A 23,658-nucleotide genomic window follows, 5' to 3' on the forward strand; every position below is an offset into this window, starting at 1 on the left:
GAGGATAAAGAGGATCTTGTTGAGATGCAGGCTGCTCTTCTGGGAGGGATGGACATAGACAAAGATGGAGATCCCATAACCCATGGAGATCACAGTAAAGTGAGAGGCACAGGTGGCAAAGGCTTTGTGTTGACCTTGGCCTGAGGGTATCTTCAGAATGGTGGAAATGATGTAAGCATAGGATACCACTGTGGGTGAGAGGGAGCTGATGAGTAGGACAAGGGAGCTGTTGAAATTCAACAACTCAGTGGCACGTATATCAGCACAGGCCAAATGGAGGAGTGGGGCACTGTCACAGAAAAAATGATCAATCTCATTGGGGCCACAGTATGGCAGTCCTGCTTTAAGGATGGTAGATGGTAGGATGAGGAGGAAGCTGTCTACCCAGGAGAGGATGGCAAGACGGACACAGAGTGTGCTGGTCATAATTGTAGGATACTGAAGGGGGCTGCAGATGGCCACATAACTCTCATAGGACATGACAGCAGAAAGAATAAACTCAGTGCATCCAGACAGGAAGTAGAAATAGGATTGGATGACGCATTCACTAAATGAGATTCTATTCCTTTCTGACAGGAAGCCTGCCAGCATCTTGGAAACAGCACAGGTGGTGGTTAATATTTCACTGAAAGAGAGATTGCTGAGGAAGAAATACATGGGTGAGTGATGCCTGTAATCCACAAGGATCAGGGTAATGATGAGGTTGTTTCCAAATACTGTCACCAAATAAGCCAATAAAAAAATTTAAAACAAGAGACACTTCAGTGCTTGAGAGATAGGTATCCCAATTAGAATGCTATCTTGCACATAGTCCAATTCTCTCTCTCCATGCTAGGTGGGGAATCTATTCTCTTAGGAGAACCAAAAAAAGAGAGAAATGTTAGATATATTACTCAGTAAAACAAGATTTTCAAAGATAAAGGGAATTGGACAATCTTATTCATTCTATTTCTACCAAGAATAAATTATATGGCTGAAAATATGGCTCTGTTTAATTTTTCTTATAACTTTCCAGATAAGAATATATGAACTTCAGTGTTCTCAATTATAATGATATATAAAAACACCCTTGATTGCCTTTACACAGTTATTTTTAATCCCAACATTCTTATTTTTACCAAAATGTAAAAAAGAATAGTAAGTAAAATTTCCTTATATATATACATATATATATATCTAAAATTATTGGTGAAAATGCATTATAAGCAATTAATATAGTTCTTGTTAAGAATTATTATTGAATTTCATAGGTGATTTTTTTTGTTTTAAGTGAACTGGCACACATCAATATTTAATATATTATCCAATTAGCACAAAGCCTTAATTAAATCTTCAAGGCACAGACTAATTGGTTTATACAACTTTATCTCTATTTTTTATCTATTTAGAGTAGAGTACACTGTAAAAAATACCCCTTGCTGGAATGTAGAAATCACAATTAATTTACATTTTATCCTTCAGATACTAAAAGCAGTCATCCCTACAGAATTTAAATTTTTACTAATATTTTTGTTACTGTTTATTGTAGTCAATGTAGATTAATCTTATTAAATAGAACTTTTAAATGATAAAATAATAAATAGCTAAAGGGAATAGTTATGCAATGGATTAAACTTTCAAAGCTCTTATTATTTAGAGAATGAATTCTAGAATAATTCATTAGCATTTTGTTGATTATTTCACGATGTGCCCATAAATCTTTGTGGTTGCAGTAGATATTAATTTCTTGCCTTAGCCACAATGTATGTTACAATACTTCTCTAATTATGATATAGATTAGTACTAGAGTAGGACTCACTTTATATAATTAAAATAAATTGGCAGAGTACACAGAGAAAACTCTGAATGTGAAAGTGATGTGAATAGATTTGTCATATTAAATGAAGAATTTAAAAATTGCATGTGATTTAAGAGGGCATGAAACCTCAAAAGAGATCCCCAAGCCAAAAGAAATACAGGAAAATCAATTAGCAATTTAAAAACAAGTAATGAATCACGCCACTAAAACTAGTATAGCAATTACACTTGTAAAAAACAGTAGCAGTTAGACAAGTACAACAATCAGAATGAAATAAATATCAAATTTTGGGGTATGCAATTTGTATGAAACATATAAATATAATGGATCAAAAAGTTTAAAAAAGCATTGGTATATATATGTTAAAATATAGAGTATAATATATAATAATGAAAAAATAATCTGACATACTCTATGTTTAATGATCAAAACACCAGAGAGTGAAAATATTAAGAAAAACATGCATATTATAAATATTTGAAGCATTTGTAATAAAATTATGGAAATACATAGAATATGAAAAGTGAATTTAAGTGAATCAACAGAACATAAGATTCTATTCCTGGATTTTAAATCCTTATCTCAAAAATACTTCAGAATTCATGCAAAATCCATTTGTATATATTGTAATTCCAATCAAGTACTGGTATGATCTCTATTTTCTGCAAGAGATCAAAGTAAATTAAATGAAATTCTGTACAATAACTATTACAATTTTAAAATCTATCAGCATTGGTTATATACTATTAAACTACAGCAATTGGGACAACAATCCAAAAACTCATGGACATTTTTAACCATTCATTTTAATTGAGGTGAAAATTGTAAGGAAGAAAATTTCAAATTACAGAATATGAGGTTCCAGTAGAGCCTACCCTGCCTAAAGAAGCTGCATTAGGTGACTGACCATGGAGGTAGGATAAGTACATGTAAAATGGAAAGAAGAGACTAGGCTCTCAAATATGGTTGTATTCTCAAATGATGTTATAATTAGAGTACTGCATGGTATTATGTAAGGGTTCAGCCTAGGGGATGAAGGGAAAAAGAAAGAGAGGGAGAGAGAGATTTTTCAGGGAATATGCAAAAAATAAAAACTGTAGGCCATTGAATGATGGTTAAGGAAAGTGATGAGAAAACTCTGACTACTACAGAAACCAAACCATGTGTTGGTGTTTTTAAGCAAATTTGGTGAGATTCTATGTGTTATTAGATTGTAAATATAAATTCTTTAAGGCTTATTTAAATAAAATGTTTAAACAAAATCTACCTGAGTGGACAAGATTGCACAACTTTCCCCAGCATCTATCCTTCAAATAAATCTCACACATTTGTTATGGGTCAAGGCCATCTTTTCTTCAGGAGTAACATCTAGATGCAATTTAGTAAATATTCCCTGTAGACCTCTAGGCTCCTTTTCTAGGATAGTTGACATTTTCCTTAACAATCCAAAACCTTGCTTGACAAGAGGTATCCTTTGTCTGGTGTAATTTCCTACACTGAGGAAAAAGGAAGAGAATGTCATGGCTTTGATCCATTTTTCTTTCCTGTGGAATTGGGCTTCAGAGCTGAGATGGGGTTTGCATAGTAACTGCAGAGCCACACCCCTTCTGAGGTTGGGGTATAGTCAAACTAACACAGGTAAATTACTGCACAATCCTGGAAGAAGTTTTCACTGAGAAAAACAAGACTTTTAAATCAGCACAGGACACCTCAGGGGCAACTTTTACTAAAGGAATAAAAGCAAACTTGTTTCTATTATGCATTCTGCACATTTTGCTATGTAAACCCATTAATATAACTATTCCATAGAGATGCCAATACATGTAGAACACTTTACCTTCCCAGGAGAATTTTTTAAAGCACTGGGCCAAGGAGTTTCAACTAATGTGGACATTTTTTTCTGAACTGTTTATAGAGCCACAGAAGATATACATGTATATTATATATTTATATATGTATGTATATATATATATATGTGTGTGTATAATCTACAATTATGCTACCTCAGAACTTCAGCTAGCTGTGCTTCAGAGATAGGGAAACTATTGCTCACTTATAGAGAGTGACTAGAATGAATGCACAAAACTATTTCAAAAACTGAAGTGCCTGAATGTGAAATTAGGAAAAAAAAATAATTAGGTACGAGAAATAGCAGAAGTATATAAATTAACACTTTGAGGAAAAATTAGTTGGAGGTGTAATATTTTAAGTTCTTTGGTAATTACCATTAAATTTTTATGATACACATGTAACTTGCTAATAATTATTATATATATTTGTATTCCCTGCTTTAACCCTTGATATCATATCAATTTTCTATATGACTAAACATTTCATTGCAATTTTTTAAATTCTTCTACTACCAAGCACTGATGATGACAGAAATATTCTTACCTTACAGGGTTTGTGTGATTTTATGTAAATCAAGAAATAAAGAGTGCTGCCTAAGGTAATACAAGACATCACTAGTAGATGTATTGCCTAAGAAAAATATGACCAGTTTATAAGTATCTGGAATAAACTGGCACTTCATTAGGATGTGAAAGATGGTAGCATTTGAACATGTGAATATGGTAGGAGAGAAAGGTGCTTGATGGAGAAAAGAAATAATTATATTTAGAAGGCAGTAGTAGTGAAAACATTTAGAATAAGAAATACCCAAAAATGTAGAATTAAGACATTAAGACAAAAGTTAGTAGAAACTAATTCTTTAGTGCTCTTTCATAGCAATGATATGTATAAAGCAAAATCGTAGTGAAAACATTTAGAATAAGATATACCTCGAGGGTGGGCCACGATGGCTCAGCAGGCAGAGTTCTCCCCTGCCATGCAGGAGACCCAGTTTTGATTCCTGGTGCCTGCCCATGCAAAAAAAAAAAAAACCCAGAAACGTAGAATTAAGACAAAAGTTAGTAGAGACTAATTCTTTAATGCTCTTTCATAACAATGAAATGTGTAAAGCAAAATCAATACTGTCTATAAATAAATAAACTATCTCTGTGTTCAATTAAAATCAGCAAAATGATAATTTTGTATTACTATTCTACTCATAGATTCAAATTTGTTGTATATGTGGCCCAGTTTGACATAGACTCCTGACTTATTCCTAAGTTATTCCCCTTTTTACACCAGCCTTACTACTCATGAAGAAGACTCTACTATTATAAGTTAGCCTTATTTCTACTAGGATGTTTCCAAATGTAGCAGTGACTGCAATTTTTGTCATGTTTCCTGATAGTAGCAATTTGAGGAGATCCAATTCTCATCAAAAGTTTCCCAATATTTTCCACAGTGTATATTTTTATCAGACATCCCCAATAATATTAACCAGAGTCAGCACTCCTCATAAAGAATTCAACAGTAATAAACAGTGCCTCCATTTCACATGAGAAGTGTCCTCCTTCCTTACCTGAATCATCCCTTATTATTTGTGTCCCAATTCTTCATTTCCCAAAATAATGCTAGGGTATTCACATCCCCCTGGAAGTTCTAAATATTTAAGTAGTGTCCCCATTCCTCATCAGAATCTCCCCAATAGTATACCCGTGCCCTGATCCCTCATCAGAAATTTCCCAATATTATAGTATTTCTTCCAATTCCATTGCAACTTCATTAATAAAATGCCAGTTTTCCCATTCATCTTTAGAATTTTCACAATATTATATTTGTGCCCCTTTCTTTATCCACAATTACCTCTTCTTGTGCTATTGTCTTCATTCATCATCTATACTTTCTAATATAACTTTAGTGCTTCCATTCATTAGAATTTTCATAACATGATAGTTCATTATAGAAGTTTCTATTTATTATGTAATTCCCCCAATTTCTCATTGGAAACATATCATTATTAAATATATGCCATCAATCTCTATCATATATTTTCCAATATTTCACCACTGACTCCATTACAAATCCAAATTTCTCCATTGATCAGTACCCACATTCCTCTTCAGACATTTGCTAATATTATTCCAGGACTCTTCCTCATCAGACTCTTTCCCATAATATTCTATTGCTTGCATTCTTCTTCAGAAGATTGTAAAAAATTTGCTGCTGCTCCCATTCCTTATCAGATTTCCTCCATATGATACTAGTAACCCTAGTCTGTATCAAAATTATCTTATTGTCTGCACCCACCATCATAGAGTTCTACAAATGTCACACCATTCCATTACTTACCAGAAGTTTTATCATATAATACCATTGCCCAGATATTCATCATATGTTTCCCAATATTAAGGCAGGCCACCATTTTTTTAATTCCAAATATTATATTGGTAACCCCATATACTTCAGATTTTGTCCATATGACACCAGTTCCCTTATTCATCTTCAGAAGTTTTCCATTATGAAATTAACTCCACTATATCATGAGAATTTTCTCATCATATACCAGTGCCCCTATTTCTTTTTTCTTTTCTTTTCTTTTTTTAATAATGGAACACTTCACAAATTTACGTGTCATCCTTGCACAGGGGCCATGCTAAACTTCTCTGTATCATTCCAATTTTGTATATGTGCTGCCGAAGCGAGCACTCAGTGCCCCTATTTCTTTAGGAAATGTCTTATCAGAACTTTCCCAATATTATATGAGTGCCCCTCATTTCTCACCAGAAGTTTCTCTGTTTTAACAGTTGCACATTCCTCGTCAAAGTGTGCCCAATTTATTACACCATTTCCTCTTTATTGATCCCAAGTTGACTCACATGATATCAGCATTCCTATTCCATTTCAAAAGTTTTCTTATGTTAGACCAGTGCACCCATCAGTATTTTCCCAATATTACACCGGGTTGATCATTGATCATCAGAATTTTTCTCATTTAATTGTGACATTTTCATCAGATGCTTTTCAATGTTATTCCAATGTCTCATTTTTATTAAGTTTTTCCATATGATCACAGTGACCCTATTTCTTTTGAGAAGATTCCCAATAATAGTGCAACCATTCATTTCAGGTATTCTGCCATATTATACCAATGTCTGATTTACTCATATGAAGTTTTGTAATATTATTTCAATGACCTAATCTCTAGTAGTTTCTCTGTATTATATCAGAACCCCAATTCCTTATTGGATTATATTTCCCCAGTATTATACCAATGTCCTCATTCTTTATGAGAAATCTCAGAAGTTTCTTCTTATGTTACTAGTATCCCAGTTCTTCAGATTTCCCATATTATACAAGTGAATGGATTCCTCATGGAAATTTTGTAAAACTGTTTCATCCCCACTACATGCCTATATCCAATTCTCCTTCAAAAATTTCCCAACATTATATGTAGTCTATGTTTCTCATTGTATTTGTAGTCCAAATTTCCAAATATTAAAATGTGCCTACCATCTTCATGGGAACTTTTCTATTATTATAACAGTATCATCCAGTCTTCACAATATGCTCCCCAAAATCATACATATTCTTCCATATATTATTAAATGCCTGATACTAAGTCAATGCTGCAGTTACTTTTGTGAAAATACCCAATATTATATCAGAACCCTAAATCCTCACAATGAATTTTCCAGTATTATATTGATGCCTTCAGTTTTCTTCAGGAATTCTTCAAATTATACTAGTACCCCATTCCTCATTAGTAGTTTCTCCATTAAATACCAGTGTCACATTTCTTTTCAGAAGACCCAATATTATATCACTGCCACAAATCCTCACCATAATATTTACATATTACATAATATCACCAGTTGTTCTTATGAGGTTTCACTGCCACCATTGCTTATTTGAAATTTTGCTATATTATTCCAATGTTCACATTCATCATCAGATATTTCCCAATATTATATCTGTACTTTCATTTCTCTTTCCAAATTTCCTAACATTATTTCATTTCTCTAAATCTTTTATCAGTAACTTACAAATATCACATTGGTAACCTGAATTGTCATCAGAAATAACTGCTCTATATGTATACTTTCTTTGCAGGAAGGTTCTCAGCTTCATACTAGCAAGTATATTCCTAATTGGGAGTTTCCCAATATTGTACAAATATAACTTCCTCATGAGAATGTGCCCAATATTATACCTGAGTCTCCATTCATATTGTAAAGTTTTTAGTAACATCTTTCCTCTTTAGAATTGTCTCAAGGCTAGATTTATTATCTTTCACTTAACAAAAGATTTCTCCTAATATAACTGCACCACAGTAATTCAATGAAATTTTCCAAAATATTTTATACATTCAATGCTCTTCAACAATTTTCCAAAATCATACAATTATCCCCATTCTACATTGTCCCTATTATACTGATGATTCCATTGCACTTCAGAATTTCCTCCAATTGTATTAGTGTCCCCATTTCTCATCAGAAATTGTCCCATATTATCCCAGAGCTCACATTCATCATTGTAAATATCTTAGATAGGACAATAACTTGTGTGGCCATGAGTATGTAAGTCATTAAATGGTGAAGAGGCAACTGGTGGGTCAAATATATTTGTGTACTTCCGATGGTGTAAATAGTCTGCATGAATTTAATATTTTTGCATAATTGAGAAACTATATACTTAACTAGGTTTGTGCTTTTCTGCTTGCATGGTTATCTATTGAAGTACTCTGCCTTAATCTTGTATAGTGTTACCTTGGGTAGCTTTCTGAAGCGTCAGACATTATTTTAAATTAGCAAATAAATCAAACTTCACAAGCAACATATACATTTACCAAATGTCATTCCATTATTAACATTTATTCTCTATGAGATTTTGTTCATTAAAAGTTTGTGTTCCAGTAATGAATCCCTAGAAGTTTCCCAGTTTGCAGATTAGCAATAGATTCTTTCAATTCCCCATATCCATGTGACTTCAGTCATATTTTTATTTTTTATTTATTTATATTGTGAAAAATAACGTACACAAAAAAGCAATAAATTTGAAAGCACACCACAGCAATTAATTATAGAATGGAATTCAGAATTTGATGTGGATTACAGTTCCACAATTTTGTATTTCCTTCTAGCTTTTCCAAGACACTGAAGGCTAAAAGGAATATTGATATAATGATTCAGCAGTCATACTTATCTCATCTTCTCTGTTATAGCTCCACTTTCTTCTTTGACATTTCTCCCAACATTTAGGGGCATTTTGGCTATGCCCATTATAACTTTTTCATGCTGAAAGCACTGTTGATAATATGGGATGTGAGATGGAACTATTTGATGTTCTGGAGAGGCTGGCTCTCTTGGTTTCAGAACTCATCTGGCCTAGGAACTGATCTGGAGGTTGCAGGTTTCTGAAAAGTAATCATAGTGCATGAAAACTTTCTAGAAGCTCAGATAAAACCCTAAGTGTTTTTTAATATTGGCAGGAATGGTTTTGGTTGGAATTTGGCACATGATGAGAAATAGCAATATCTAGCTGAAGCTTGCATAAAGGTAGCCTCCAGAACAGTCTCATGATCTATTTGAATTCTCTAAGCCACTGATACCTTATTTATTTTTGTTAATCCCACAGTGCCAGGGCAAGGTTCAGCCCTGGGAGTCATATTCCACATTGCCAGGCAGACCTTCCTATATGCACACACACTTTTAAAAAAATGATGACTTTAGGTTCACTTAGAAATATTCTGCATTTTGTAAAGAAAGTCAATAGCCAGCAACTATCAGGCATATGTACGTAAAACACAAAAAACAATCATGCAAACACACATGTTGCTACATTTCAACAGTAATACAGCCAAAGAATTAAATTGATGCTGCAGGTGTCACAACTGTATACTTATATTTTTAGTTGATTATAGTGAAATGAAAAGCTCAAGATCAGCAAAAGGAAAAGGTGTGTTGGGTGAAGTTCAGAAGAAAGGAGGTGCAAAGTGTCAGTTTTTCTCTCCCAATGTAGTTGCATGGACAGGTGTAATTCATCCAGTGACAATGTATAACATCAACATGTCAAAGTAGGACTAATCAGTGAACCTCAAAGGAAATTTATTGGTGATTAGTCATGTAGGCATACAACACAGATGTGATTGACCTCAGCTATTCAGACTCCAGTTACCCTATCCCTGAGGTCAAACTGATACTGTGTGGTCCAAAGCCCCATGCATTCAAAAACAACTATTCACAAAGATCACTTTCTTACTATAAACTATCTGGAGTGACACAATGTATACAAGTCACTCTTATGGTGCTGGTTGGACCAAGAACTCAGAGGATATCTCTCACAGTCAATGGTCAGTCCTGTAGGCATTTGGAATGTGGAGAGCTCATTATCCTTATTCTTCTGAGTTAACCCATTACTGTAGAGTTCAGCTCTACAGCCCTTGGTCTAGATTCTCTTACAGTAAAACGATCAGATTTTTCCTCAGCATCTACATTTAGTATGCCATTATAATAGATAAAGCAATAGTGTCAATATGGATATGTTGAACATTTGGAAGATCCAGGGTTGGGTAGGGATATACTTAAAGAAACAACTAACCCATCATATAAAAACATTAAGTACATTTTAATATTCAGATTAATTTGATTACTCATTTTCCCCTTGATCTACCATTATGTGTACCTTGTAATAAACTATAAAGAATTATTCAATATAAAAATTAACTGATTGTTAGGTAAATTCAGTTTTCCCTAATGCAAGACATTTAAATCAGTATTAATCCTGAGAAGGTTTTACCCTATCTCCAACCCATTTAATCATCACTATCACTGTTACCATATGACAATTTTTTTGTATATCTTTTTTTCCTGATTAGGGAATTTGTGGGTTTAGAGAATGATCATGCCAAAAACACAAGATTTCCATATACGACACTAATATTAGCACTTATATTGTTGTTAAAAATTTGTTATAAGTGATAGCACATTTTTATAATTGCTTTATTAACTATAGTCTATGGTTTAACTTAGGGTTCCCTATTTGTGCAATGTAGTTGTATGGAATTTTTTTAAAACTTTATTCTGTTACCATATATAAAACTAACAATTACTATTTTAATCACATTCCAATACATATTTCAGTGCTCTTAATTACATTCTCAATGTTATGATTTCAAAACCCCAACCCATTATCACAACACTGATATCATTCTAGATAGGAATTTTTTTGTATTTTAAGCCTTTTCTCCCAATTCCCTGTCCCCATCCCTTCCCCTGGTAACTTGTGATTTTGTCTTTTTTTCATATGATAGTTGAATCATATGTGTATGTGTGTGTATATGTATATATATATATACACACACACACACACACACACGCATACATGTATATTATACTGTAACACTTATTTCAGTATATTCATGGTACAAATCACTTCATTACAGAAGAAAAAACTAATATTCACAGAGGTACTCAATATGTCTTCCAAACAGAATCAGCTATAACAGATATTATTACATAGAACATATATTATTGGGACAGGTATCATTGAAGTTGCTTTTGATAGTTATTACTGGGTTCCAAGTCATTTGGGGGAATGTCAGTTATCATGCCTCAGTTCATGGACTTATACTGGGATGAGTTTTCATTGATTGTTGTGTCCATTGGTTGTCTGACTACAGGGAGAGCATGGATATTTTTTAGATAGTTCCTGTGACTTCTGACTATATTAATGGATGTGTCTTATTCTTTCTATTCTTGAGATGAGGATACTATTAGTGCATTGATATAAGAAGTGTCCTCAGATAACTGTATAGGTTTGGAAGTTCATGAGATTCACATAGATGTGCCAGCTTGAGCCACAGAATCTAGGACATAAGGCCACTGCCCATGGCTACTTTGGCCTTATCTATTTCAAAAGAGTCAGGAAGTTCTGTTAATTCAGGGTGCATACCCTTTCAAACACTAGATCCTAGTATTATTCAGCATTATTTATTGAGTCTGCTGGAGCCACTTCACTAAAACCTTATCATCTTTTCAGACTTACTCTCATCCTTTGCCTTCCTCTTGGAAGGGAAAACCCCTCTAATCTTGTTATAGTTCATAAATCTTCTAATGAATGAATGCTGCTCACCATTCAAAGAACAATGATGGCTAGATCAGCACCTTTCTTTCCCTAGAGTGCTTTCTGTCTTTGGGATTGTATTGATTAGACAACATGGTCTAACAACATTAGACCATGCATGTTGTTGCCATTGTAGATGCGTGGCCTAAGGGAAGGTAGAATACATGCTTTGTATCTAAATTAGGGTTAGATGAGTGGTAGATTCACTTAAATGGCATTTAGCTTGAGTTCAACACTGAGATGTTTTTCAGCTCTCCCCAAACTGATCCACAGACCCAACACAATCTTATTAAAATTCCAACACTGTTTTTGTTCTGAAAATTGACAAATTAATTCTAAAATTTATATGTAAATACAAAGAATACAATGGGCTAAGAATAGTGGAGAAAATCTTTATGAGAACAAAGTTGGAGGCTGTACACTTCCAGATATCAAAACTTAATTTAAAACCACAGCAACTAAAAGTATTTTCTTGGGCTAAGAATGGATAAATTGACATTACAAACAGAATAAAAGTCCAGAGACAGACCCAAATACATTTCTCACCACCTGATTTATGACAAGGTGCCACAGCAATACAATGACAGAGGATGTTTTTCCTTCTTCAATAAATGATATTGAATGAACAGGATATGCATATGGAAAATAAAATGAACCTTGCCTCCTATCTCAGGCTGTATACAAAAATCAATTCTCAGTGAACCATAGACTTAAATATATTTTGTAGAAAATAAAATTGGAAAAGATGTCAAAGACCCTAGTATATGCAACAATTTATTAAACAGGACACAAATGAGCTACCTATAATAGCAACAATTACCAAACTGATTTCATTAAAATTAAAAATCTCTTCCCTTCCCACTAAAACCATTAAGAAAAATAAAAATTGGAAAGCAATAGAGAAAGAAGGAACAGAGGAAAATACTTACATTAGACAGAAGATATACATATTACAAATGTCAGAGAGTAACATTTATTTAAAAAGGATGAAAAATTATTTTTAAAATTCTTACAAACAATAAGAAAAAGAGACAACCCAGATATAAATGTACAGAAGGTTTGAGGTGGCACTTTTGAAAAGGTATGATCTAGTCAAAAAGCATATAAAATTGTTCAACATTGGTAGCCATTAATGAAACACAAACCAAATATCACAATGAGTGTGCCAGTTTGAAAGGATTATTTTCTAAGGAAAATCCTTGTTTCAATATTGATCCATCTTGTGGAAGCTGTCATTTCTTTTCATTCCTATTCAATACTATAGGTTGGAAACTTGATTAGATTACATGTGACACACCTATTGTATCAACCTTTGATTATAGGGAGATATGACTCAACCCATTGAAGGTGGGTCTTGATTTGTTTATTGAAATCCTTTAAATGAGGAAATATTTCAGAAAGAGTCACAAAAACAACAGAGCCATGAGAACCATGAGAGTTCAAAGTCAACTTTGGAGATGAAGAAGGAAATATCCCTGGGAGAACTCATGAATAAAGAAACCTGGAGAGAAAGCTAGCAGGCATGTCCATGTTCACGGTGTGCCTTTCCAGTTGAGACAGAAAGTCTGCACTTCATCCACCTTTCTTGAGTAAAGGTAACTTCTTGTTGGTGACCTGATTTGGACATTTTCACAGCCTTAGAACTGTAAATTTGCAACTTAATAAATTCCCCCTTTTAAAAGCCACTCTGTGGTATATCACCTTCCAGCAGCTGGCAAACTAGAACAACTCCAATCACCCATCAGAGTACCTAAAAGTTCCCAGTTGACAATATGTAGTGTTGCAGAGGATGTAGAGAACCCTCATACACTGTTGGTGGGAATGCAAACTGACATAATCAACTTGATAAACTGGTAATGTCTTCTAAAGCTGAACATATACATACTCTGTGGTAAAGTGATTCCACTCCATACAGATTCTGAGGATTCATGGGTCAAACTATGTCACTAGAAATCACAACTTTTTCTATAGTCATAAAGTGGATTCATACAGTATTTATGCTTTTGTATCTGCCTTATTACACTCAGCATTATGTCTTCAAGGCTCATCCATCTTATAATGTGGCTCAGGATGTCATTTCATCTTATTGCTGCATAATATTCCATCATATGTATGTACCACATTTTGTTAATCCACTCATCCATTGATGGGCACTTGAATTGTTTCCATCTGTATTAGTTAGGGTTCTCTAGAGAAACAGAATCAACAGGGAACACTTGCAAATATAAAATTTATGAAAGTGTCTCACATGACCGTAGAAACGCAGAGTCCAAAATCCACAGGGCAGGCTCCGAAGCCGATGACTCCAATGGATGGCCTGGATGAACTCCACAGGAGAGGCTCACCAGCCAAAGCAGGAATGCAACCTGTCTCCTCTGAGCCCTCCTTAAAAGGCTTCCCATGATTGGATTTAGCATCACTAATTGCAGAAGACACTCCCCTTTGGCTGATTACAAATGGAATCAGCTGTGGATGTAGCTGACGTGATCATGACCTAATCCTATGAAATGTCCTCATTGCAACAGACAGGCCAGCACTTGCCCAATCAGATGAGCAGGTACCATAACTTGGCCAAGTTGACACCTGTCCCTAACCATGACAGTCCACCCCTTGTCAACTTGGCACATATATATATATATATATATCACCTTAGACCATACTTAATTTCCAAATGAAAACAAATAAGCACACATTTTTTCTTTTACCTGACAATACTCAACTGTCCTGCATATAACTGGAAACACATTAAATCTCTCCAGAATAGTGTGCAAATCCTTGGGCAACATTCATTCTTAAACTTGATATCTTACAACTTAAATAGTATAACACAAACAAAACAGCATTACAGTCCTCGTTTCTGTAACTGATCACGTGGTCGAAGTTCATATTTATCACTACCTTCTTCCACTACCCATTCCATGTTCCCTTTCCCCTCAGCAAGCACTTCAGCTGGCCGTGGTTCTTTGCCTGGTGGGGTGACCCAAACCTTCATTCCTGAAGTCTCAGAGCCATTAGTGGTCCTGCCTGGATTGTGTTGTTGCAGTTTTCCATTGATTTTAATCACAGGGCATGGTAGTACTAATAGACGCCCCAGGGGATCTCCTATATTCCAAGAAAACTCTTCTTTACCTCCATTATGTAGTTGCAGTCCTACTTCCTTCTGATAGTCAGGGTCAATTACCCCAGACAATAATGTAATCCCCTTCTTGGTGTGTTGATCCAGAGGCATAAGTAGCCCAAAGTGGCCAGGTGGCAATCTTAACTTCCAGTTCAGAGGTATCACTGTTGTTTCTCCTGGAGAAAGAACACCCCGTTTTGGAACTAAAACCTGTAGACCAGCAGAACTCAGGGTAGCAGGGACAGGAAGCAAAAATTTTCCTAGTGGATCACTAGGAGCAATACTGAGTGGCACCACACCCATTTCCACCCCTTGGTTCCTGGACCCATGGATCCTGGCTATGGGAGAAACAGCACCATACAGCGGACGCTGATTCAGAGCATACACAGCTTCCTGGAGAACATTACCCCAGCCTTTCAAGTTTTTGCCACCTACTTGGCACCGTAATTGAGTTTTCAAGAGGCCATTCCACCGTTCTATCAATCCAGCAGCTTCTGGATGATGGGGAACATGGTCAGACCAGAGAATTCCATGAGCATGTGCCCATTCCCGCACTTCATTTGCTGTGAAGTGTGTTCCTTGATCCGAAGCAATGCTATGGGGAATACCATGACGATGGATAAGACATTCTGTAAGCCCACGGATAGTAGTTTTGGCAGAAGCATTGCGTGCAGGGAAAGCAAACCCATATCCAGAGTATGTGTCTATTCCAGTTAGAACAAATCGCCGCCCCTTCCATGAAGGGAGTGGTCCAATGTAATCAACCTGCCACCATGTAGCTGGCTGGTCACCTCGGGGAATGGTGCCATATCGGGGGCTGAGTGTGGGTCTCTGCTGCTGGCAGATTGGGCACTCAGCAGTGGCTGTAGCCAGGTCAGCCTTGGTGAGTGGAAGTCCATGTTGCTGAGCCCATGCATAACCTCCATCCCTACCACCATGACCACTTTGTTCATGAGCCCATTGGGCAATAACAGGAGTTGCTGGGGAAAGAGGCTGACTGGTATCCATAGAATGGGTCATCTTATCCACTTGATTATTAAAATCTTCCTCTGCTGAAGTCACCCTCTGGTGTGCATTCACATGGGACACAAATATCTTCATGTTTTTAGCCCACTCAGAAAGGTCTATCCACATACTTCTTCCCCAGACCTCTTTGTCACCAATTTTCCAATTATGGTCTTTCCAAGTCCCTGACCATCCAGCCAAACCATTAGCAACAGCCCATGAGTCAGTATACAAATGCACCTCTGGCCAGTTTTTCCTTCCAAGCAAAATGAACAACCAGGTGCACTGCTCGAAGTTCTGCCCACGGGGAGGATTTCCCCTCACCACTGTCCTTCAAGGACACCCCAGAAAGGGGTTGTAATGCTGCAGCTGTCCACTTTCGGGTGGTACCTGCATATCGTGCTGAACCATCTGTAAACCAGGCCCGAGTTTTCTCTTCCTCAGTCAATTCACTGTAAGGAACTCTCCAAGAGGCCATAGCTCTGGTCTCGGAAAGAGAAGGTAATGTGGCAGCAGGAGTGGAAACCATGGGCATCTGTGCCACTTCTTCATGTAACTTACTTGTGCCTTCAGGACCTGCTCTGGCTCTATCTCGTATATACCATTTCCACTTTACAATAGAGTGCTGCTGTGCACGCCCAACTTTATGGCTTGGTGGGTCAGACAACACCCAACTCATGATAGGCAACTCAGGTCTCATGGTAACTTGGTGGCCCATGGTTAAGCGGTCAGTCTCTACTAAGGCCCAGTAGCAGGCCAAAAGCTGTTTCTCAAAAGGAGAGTAGTTATCTGCAGCAGATGGTAAGGCTTTGCTCCAAAATCCTAAGGGTCTGCATTGTGATTCTCCTGTTGGGGCCTGCCAAAGGCTCCAGACAGCATCTCTATTTGCCACTGACACTTCCAGCACCATTGGATCTGCTGGATCATATGGCCCAAGTGGCAGAGCAGCTTGCACAGCAGCCTGGACCTGTCGCAGAGCCTCCTCTTGTTCAGGTCCCCACTCAAAATTAGCAGCTTTTCTGGTCACTCAATAAATGGGCCGGAGTAGCACACCCAATGAGGAATATGTTGTCGCCAAAATCCAAAAAGACCAACTAGGCGTTGTGCCTCTTTTTTGGTTGTGGGAGGGGCCAGATGCAGCAATTTATCCTTCACCTTAGAAGAGATATCTCGACATGCTCCACACCACTGGACACCTAGAAATTTTACTGAGGTGGAAGGCCCCTGTATTTTTGTTGGATTTATCTCCCATCCTCTGACACGCAAATGCCTTACCAGTAAATCTAGAGTAGTTGCTACTTCTTGCTCACTAGGTCCAATCAACATATCATCAATATAATGGACCAGTGTGATGTCTTGTGGGAGGCAGGAACGATCAAGGTCTCTGCGAACAAGATTATGACATAGGGCTGGAGAGTTGATATACCCCTGAGGTAGGACAGTGAAAGTATATTGCTGACCTTGCCAGCTGAAAGCAAACTGTTTCTGGTGGTCCTTACTAATAGCTATTGAGAAAAAAGCATTTGCCAGATCAATAGCTGCATACCAGGTACCAGGGGATGTATTGATTTGCTCAAGCAATGATACTACATCTGGAACAGCAGCTGCAATTGGAGTTACCACCTGGTTGAGTTTACGATAATCCACTGTCATTCTCCAAGACCCATCTATTTTCTGCACAGGCCAAATAGGAGAGTTGAATGGGGATGTGGTGGGAATCACCACCCCTGCATCTTTCAAGTCCTTAAGAGAGGCAGTAATCTCTGCAATCCCTCCAGGAATACGGTATTGCTTTTGATTTACTATTTTGCTTGGTAGGGGCAGTTCTAGTGGCTTCCACTTGGCCTTTCCCACCATAATAGCCCTCACTGCACGAGTTAGAGAACCAACATGGGGATTCTGCCAGTTGCTCAGTATGTCTATGCCAATTATACATTCTGGAACTGGGGAAATAACTACAGAATGGGTCCGGGGGCCCACTGGACCCACTGTGAGACGGACCTGAGCTAAAACTCCATTGATCACCTGGCCTCCATAAGCCCTCACTCTGACTGGTGGTCCAGAGTTACGTTTTGGGTCCCCTGGAATTAATGTCACTTCTGAACCAGTGTCTAATAATCCCCAAAATATCTGATCATTTCCTTTTCCCGAATGCACAGTTACCTTGGTAAAAGGCCATCGGTCTCCTTGGGGAAGACTTAGAGGAAGGTTAACAGTATAAATTTGTGGCAGTGTAACAGATTTCTCCCCCATAGGGACCTGGCCTCCCCTTCATTCAAGGGGCTCAGGGTCTGTAAACTGTTTCAAGTCTGGAAATTGATTAAGGGGCCGTGACTCTGTGTTTTTGTAATTCAGGTTAGACTTCTGTTCCCTTGACCTAGAACTCTTTTGTTTATACAGCTCCAACAAGAATTTAGTAGACTGCCCTTCTATTGTATTTCTAGGCACCCCATGATTTACTAGCCAATGCCACAAATCTCTGCGTGTCATATAATTTTGATGCCTCCTTTGAGTTTGTTGTCTATTAGAATACCTGCGTCTACCCTGTCTTTGGTGATTAAGTGCTGCCACCTGGCTTCTGCCAACTTGGGATCCTGTCATCCCCATTGTGTTTAAGGATTCCAGTTCAGTGACAGCAGTTCCTACAGTAATATCTGACCTACAGAGAAGTGCAACCACAGAGCTCTTGAGGGATGATGGTGCTAGTCTCACAAACTTATTTCTCACTGTTCTGGTAAAAGATGCATCCTCTGGACATTCCTGGGGTGTAAGAGCAGGCTTTGCATGATAAATCCACTCTAACATCCCAATCTCTCTAAGCCTCTGGATCCCCTCATCTACATTATACCAGGGCAGTTCTGGCATTTCAACCTCAGGTAATGTTGGCCACCTTTTGATCCATGTTTCAACCAACCACCCAAACAAGCTGTTAACACCTTTTCTAACTGCTCTAGCTACAACATTGAATGCAGAATCTCTGCTTAGTGGGCCCATATCAATAAATTCAGCCTGATCCAGCCTTATATTCCTCCCACCATTATCCCACACTCTTAAAATCCATTGCCACACATATTCCCCTGATTTCTGTCTATATAAATTGGAAAACTCACACAGTTCTTTTGGAGTATAACGTACCTCCTCATGTGTGATACTTTGTACCTCACCTTTAGGGGCCTGTTGGGACTTTAGTCTAGTTATAGGTCTAGAAGAAATGAGGGGTGGTGGGGGTGGGTCATGAAAAGAATTAGAAATATCTTCCAAGCCATTTGCTTCAGGGCTTTCATTTGCAGTTTCATCTGGTGAAACAGGATTAATGACTCTAGGGCTAATCCCTTCAGGAGGAGGTTGGGTGGTCAATTCCTCAAGGCAGGCTGGAGGTGGGGCGGCTATGTCCTCAAGGCAGACTATTACAGGGTTATCTAAAGAAGGCTCAGCATGGTCTAGGGTTTCAACCTCACCCCCAACATCATTATCAATCCATATGTCACCATCCCATTTTTCAGGGTCCCACTCCTTTCCAATCAATGCCCTCACTTTAACGGCAGACACCATGCAAGACAGAGATTTCAGTTTACGTTGTAAAGTTGCTACTCTAACAATAAGATTCTGAGTCTGATTTTCAGAGATCTCAAGTCTACGGCTACAGGAAATAAAATTTTCCTTCAGGATACTCATAGAAACCTCTACATCTTTCAGACGGCACTTAAGCTTCTTGTTTGAAGCCTTAAGCCCATCCCTTTCACCCTTTAATGTAGACAGTGTATCTAACAACAACCAACCAACATCTCTATAACTCTTATTTCTACAAAACTCTGTAAAGGTGTCAAAAACATTATTCCCCAGAGTCTGGCTTCGTACAAGCGAAGCATTAGGAGAATCGAATGATGATATTTTGACTATCTCCTTTGCCAACTCAGTCCATGGATTGGGAGTGTCATTCTGATTACGGGAATCAGAGTCCTTAGTGTCTCTGAGCCCAGTCAGAGTAGAAAACCATTCATAAAAACCCATTTTTAAGATTCTGTTCCTTAAGAACCACTCCTGGTACCAAGATGTATTAGTTAGGGTTCTCTAGAGAAACAGAATCAACAGGGAACACTTGCAAATATAAAATTTATGAAAGTGTCTCACGTGACCGTAGAAATGCAGAATCCAAAATAGACAGGGCAGGCTCTGAAGCCGATGACTCCAATGGATGGCCTGGATGAACTCCACAGGAGAGGCTCACCAGCCAAAGCAGGAATGCAACCTGTCTCCTCTGAGTCCTCCTTAAAAGGCTTCCCATGATTGGATTTAGCATCACTAATTGCAGAAGACACTCCCCTTTGGCTGATTACAAATGGAATCAGCTGTGGATGTAGCTGACGTGATCATGACCTAATCCTATGAAATGTCCTCATTGCAACAGACAGGCCAGCGCTTGCCCAATCAGATGAACAGGTACCATAACTTGGCCAAGTTGACACCTGTCCCTAACCATGACACCATCTTTTAGTGATTGTGAGTAATGCCTTTATGAACACCAGTGTGAAAATGATGGTTTGTGTCACTGCTTTCAGATCTTCTGGCTATATACCAGGTAGTGGTATTACCATGTCATATGGGAACTTGATATTTAGTCTGCAAAGAAACCACAAAGCTTTCTTCTATAATGGCTATACCATTATATATTCCCACCAGCAGTGCATAAGCTTCCAATTTCTCTACTTCCTCATCAACATTTGTAATTTACTATTTGTTTAATAGCAATTATTCTTATAAGGATGAGGTGGTATCCCATTGTAGTCTTCCTGCATTTCCATTATAGCTAATGAAAATTATAATCTCTTCATTTTTTTCTCTTCAATAAAATCTTAAAAGAGATTTTTAATCTCTTCAAATACTTTTTTCCATCTGTATTTGCTTGTCAGAAAAAATGATTATTCATGTCTTTAATCCATTTAATAAAGAACCTAAAAACATAAAGCCCAGAATGGGAATGACAACTTGCAATTCTGTGCAGATTAATGTAATACCCAGATACATCTCCAAGTATGTTGGATAGATGATTAGAAAGTATTGTAAAAATCCCTTGAGGAACTGGAGAAAAAGCACATGCAACTACTACACTTTCCCATCAGAAAAATCCCTGAGTCTTTTTCAATCACTAGGGACTCCCAAATTAATATACCAAGCCTTTGATTTAGAAGCTTGCTCTTATGAAACCTATTTCTGTAGTGAAGAAGCTAAGCCTACATATACTTATGCCTCAGAGTTACTTCCAGAGCACTTTCTTGGTTCCTTGGTTTCTCTCTCTCCCACCCTCTCTCTCTCTCTCTCCCCAACTCTGTAGTTAAAATCATTACCCTTCCCCCTATGTGGGAGATGATATCCATCGATTTAAGTTTCCCTGAAAACATGGGACATGACTCTTGGAGATGAGTCTGACAGTGACATAGTCAGATTGGCAATGCCTTTCTGACCAAAAGGATGAAAAGAAACATAATGAAATAAAGTATTAGTGTCTAAAAGAGTTCAAATAGAGTTCAGAGGTTATTCTGCAGGTTACTTTTATGCAAGCTTCAGCTAGATATTGCAAATTGCCAGTTTGCCAAGGCCCCAACAATATCTTTCCTGTTAACCCTAAAGAACACTCAGGGCACTATCTGAGATCCTACTAATGTTTCCCACCTTCAGTTTACTCTGCAGAAACCAAAACCTTCAGAGGGTTCCTGTCATGGTCAGGTTCATGTGTCAACTTGGCCAAGTGGTCATACCTGTTTGTCTGGTTGTGCAAGTGCTGACCTGTCTGTTGCGATGAGGACATTTCATAGAATTATATCATGACCATGTCAGCTGCATCCATAGCTGATTCCATTTGTAATCAGCCAAAGGGGAGTGCCTTCTGCAATGAGTGATGCCTAATCTAATCACTGGTAGCCTTTTAAGGAGGATTCAGAAGAGACAGGCTCTTCCTGTTTCAGCTGGCCAGTCTCTCCGGTGGAGTTTGTCTAGACCCGCCAACAGAATCATCAGCTTCACAGCCTGCCCTGCAGATTTTGGACTCTGCCTTCCGGCAGTCACGTGAGACACTTTTCTAAATTTTATATTTGTGAGTTTTGCCTATTGATTCTGTTTCTCTAGAGAACCCTAACTAATACATCTTGGTACCAGGACTGATTCTTAAGAAACAGAATCTTAAGAATGGGTTTTTATGAATGGTATTCTACTCTGTCTGGACTCAAAGGCACTAAGGACTCTGATTCCCAAAATCAGAATGACACTCCCAATCCATGGAGTGAGTTGGCAAAACAGATAACCAAAATATCACCATTCAATTCCCCTAATGTTTCACTTATAAGAAGCCAGGCTCTGGGGGATGTTTTTGACACCTTTACAGAGTTTTGTGGAAGTAAGAGGTATAGAGATATTGGCTGGTTGTTGTTAGATACACTGGCTGCATTAAGGAGTGAAAGGGATGGGCTTAAGTCTTCAAACAAGAAACTTAAACAGTCTGACAGATATAGAAGTTTCTATGAATACACTGAAGGAAAATCTTATTTCCTGTAACCATAGACTTGAGATCTCTGAAAATCAGACTCAGAATCTTTTTGTTAGAGTAGCAACTTTACAACATAAACTGAAATCTCAATGTTGTGTGGTGTCTGCCATTAAAGTGAGGGCATTGATTGGAAAGACGTGGGTGGGACCCTGAAAAATGGGATGGTGACATATGGATTGATAATGATGCTGGGGGTGAGGTTGAAACTCTAGGTCATGCTGAGTCTTCTTTAGATAACCCTGCTATAGTCTCTACACTCTTCTCCACACCTCTCTCTTCTGTCTTTTCATATCTGTCTCTAGTGTTCCCTTTAGTATTTCTTGCAGAGCTGGTCTCTTGGTCACAAATTCTCTCAGTGATTTTTTGTTTGAAAATATTTTAATTTCTCCCTCATTTTTGAAGGACAATTTTGCTGGATATAGAATTCTTGGTTGGCAGGTTTTCTCTTTTATTAGTTTAAATATATCATCCCACTGTCTTCTAACCTCCATGGTTTCTGCTGAGAAATCTATGCATAGTCTTGTTGGGTTTCCCTTGTTGGTGATGGATTGCTTTTCTCTTGCTGCTTTTAAGTTTCTCTCTTTCTCTTTGACCTCTGATATTCTGATTAGTAAGTGTCTTGGAGTCATCTATTTGGATCTATTCTCTTTGGGGTACACTGCACTTCTTGGATCTATAATTTTAAGTCTTTCATAAGAGTTGGGAAATTTTCAGTGATAATTTCCTCCATTAGTTTTTCTCCTCCTTTTCCCTTCTCTTCTCCTTCTGGGACACCCACAACATGAATATTCATGCACTTCATATTGTCATTCAGTTCCCTGAGTCCCTGCACGTATTTTTCCATTTTTTCCCTATATTTTCTCTTGCTTGTCAGATTTCAGAAGTTTCACCCTCCAGTTCATGAATCCTATCTTCTGCCTCTCAAAATCTACCATTGCAGGTTTCCATTGTTTTTCTCATCTCTTCTACTGTGCCTTTCATTCCTATAAGTTCTGTGATTTGTTTTTTCAGACTTTCAATTTCTTCTTTTTGTCCATTCCTTGCCTTCTTTATATCCTCCCTCAATCATTGATTTGGTTTTTGATGAGGTTTTCCATGTCTGATCATATATTCTGAATTAATTGTTTCAACTCCTGTATCTCATTTGAATTGTTGGTTTGTTCCTTTGACTGGGCTGTATCTTCAATTTTCTTCGTGTGATTTGTTATTTTTTTTTGCTGGTGTCTAGGCATTTAATAACCTTAA

The 23,658-nt window shown here is 37.5% G+C and overlaps 1 protein-coding gene and 1 non-coding gene across 21 annotated transcripts in view; both read right to left on the reverse strand.

Moving 5' to 3' along the window:
• The window catches only part of LOC143673140 (voltage-dependent N-type calcium channel subunit alpha-1B-like), a 201,198-nt gene that overhangs the window by 53,808 nt on the left and 123,732 nt on the right, over window positions 1-23,658 (reverse strand). For 15 of the 20 annotated variants that reach the window (XR_013170207.1, XR_013170209.1, XR_013170205.1 and 12 more), the window contains one exon: window positions 4,579-4,656. The exons of 2 other annotated variants lie outside the window; for them this stretch is intronic. Coding sequence is in view for 5 of the 18 variants with exons in the window: in XM_077147478.1 (XP_077003593.1) it covers window positions 4,601-4,656 (56 nt within the window). In the remaining 13 variants the exon portion in view is untranslated. 3 more of the 20 variants (XM_077147480.1, XM_077147479.1, XM_077147486.1) reach the window with 3 other exon arrangements.
• LOC143673143 (U6 spliceosomal RNA) lies at window positions 6,229-6,334 on the reverse strand. Its single transcript, XR_013170214.1, has one exon. It is a non-coding gene; the product is annotated as a U6 spliceosomal RNA (small nuclear RNA).

The sequence above is a fragment of the Tamandua tetradactyla genome, unplaced genomic scaffold (assembly GCF_023851605.1).
Source record: "Tamandua tetradactyla isolate mTamTet1 unplaced genomic scaffold, mTamTet1.pri scaffold_141_ctg1, whole genome shotgun sequence".
NCBI classification, from domain to species: Eukaryota; Metazoa; Chordata; class Mammalia; order Pilosa; family Myrmecophagidae; genus Tamandua; species Tamandua tetradactyla.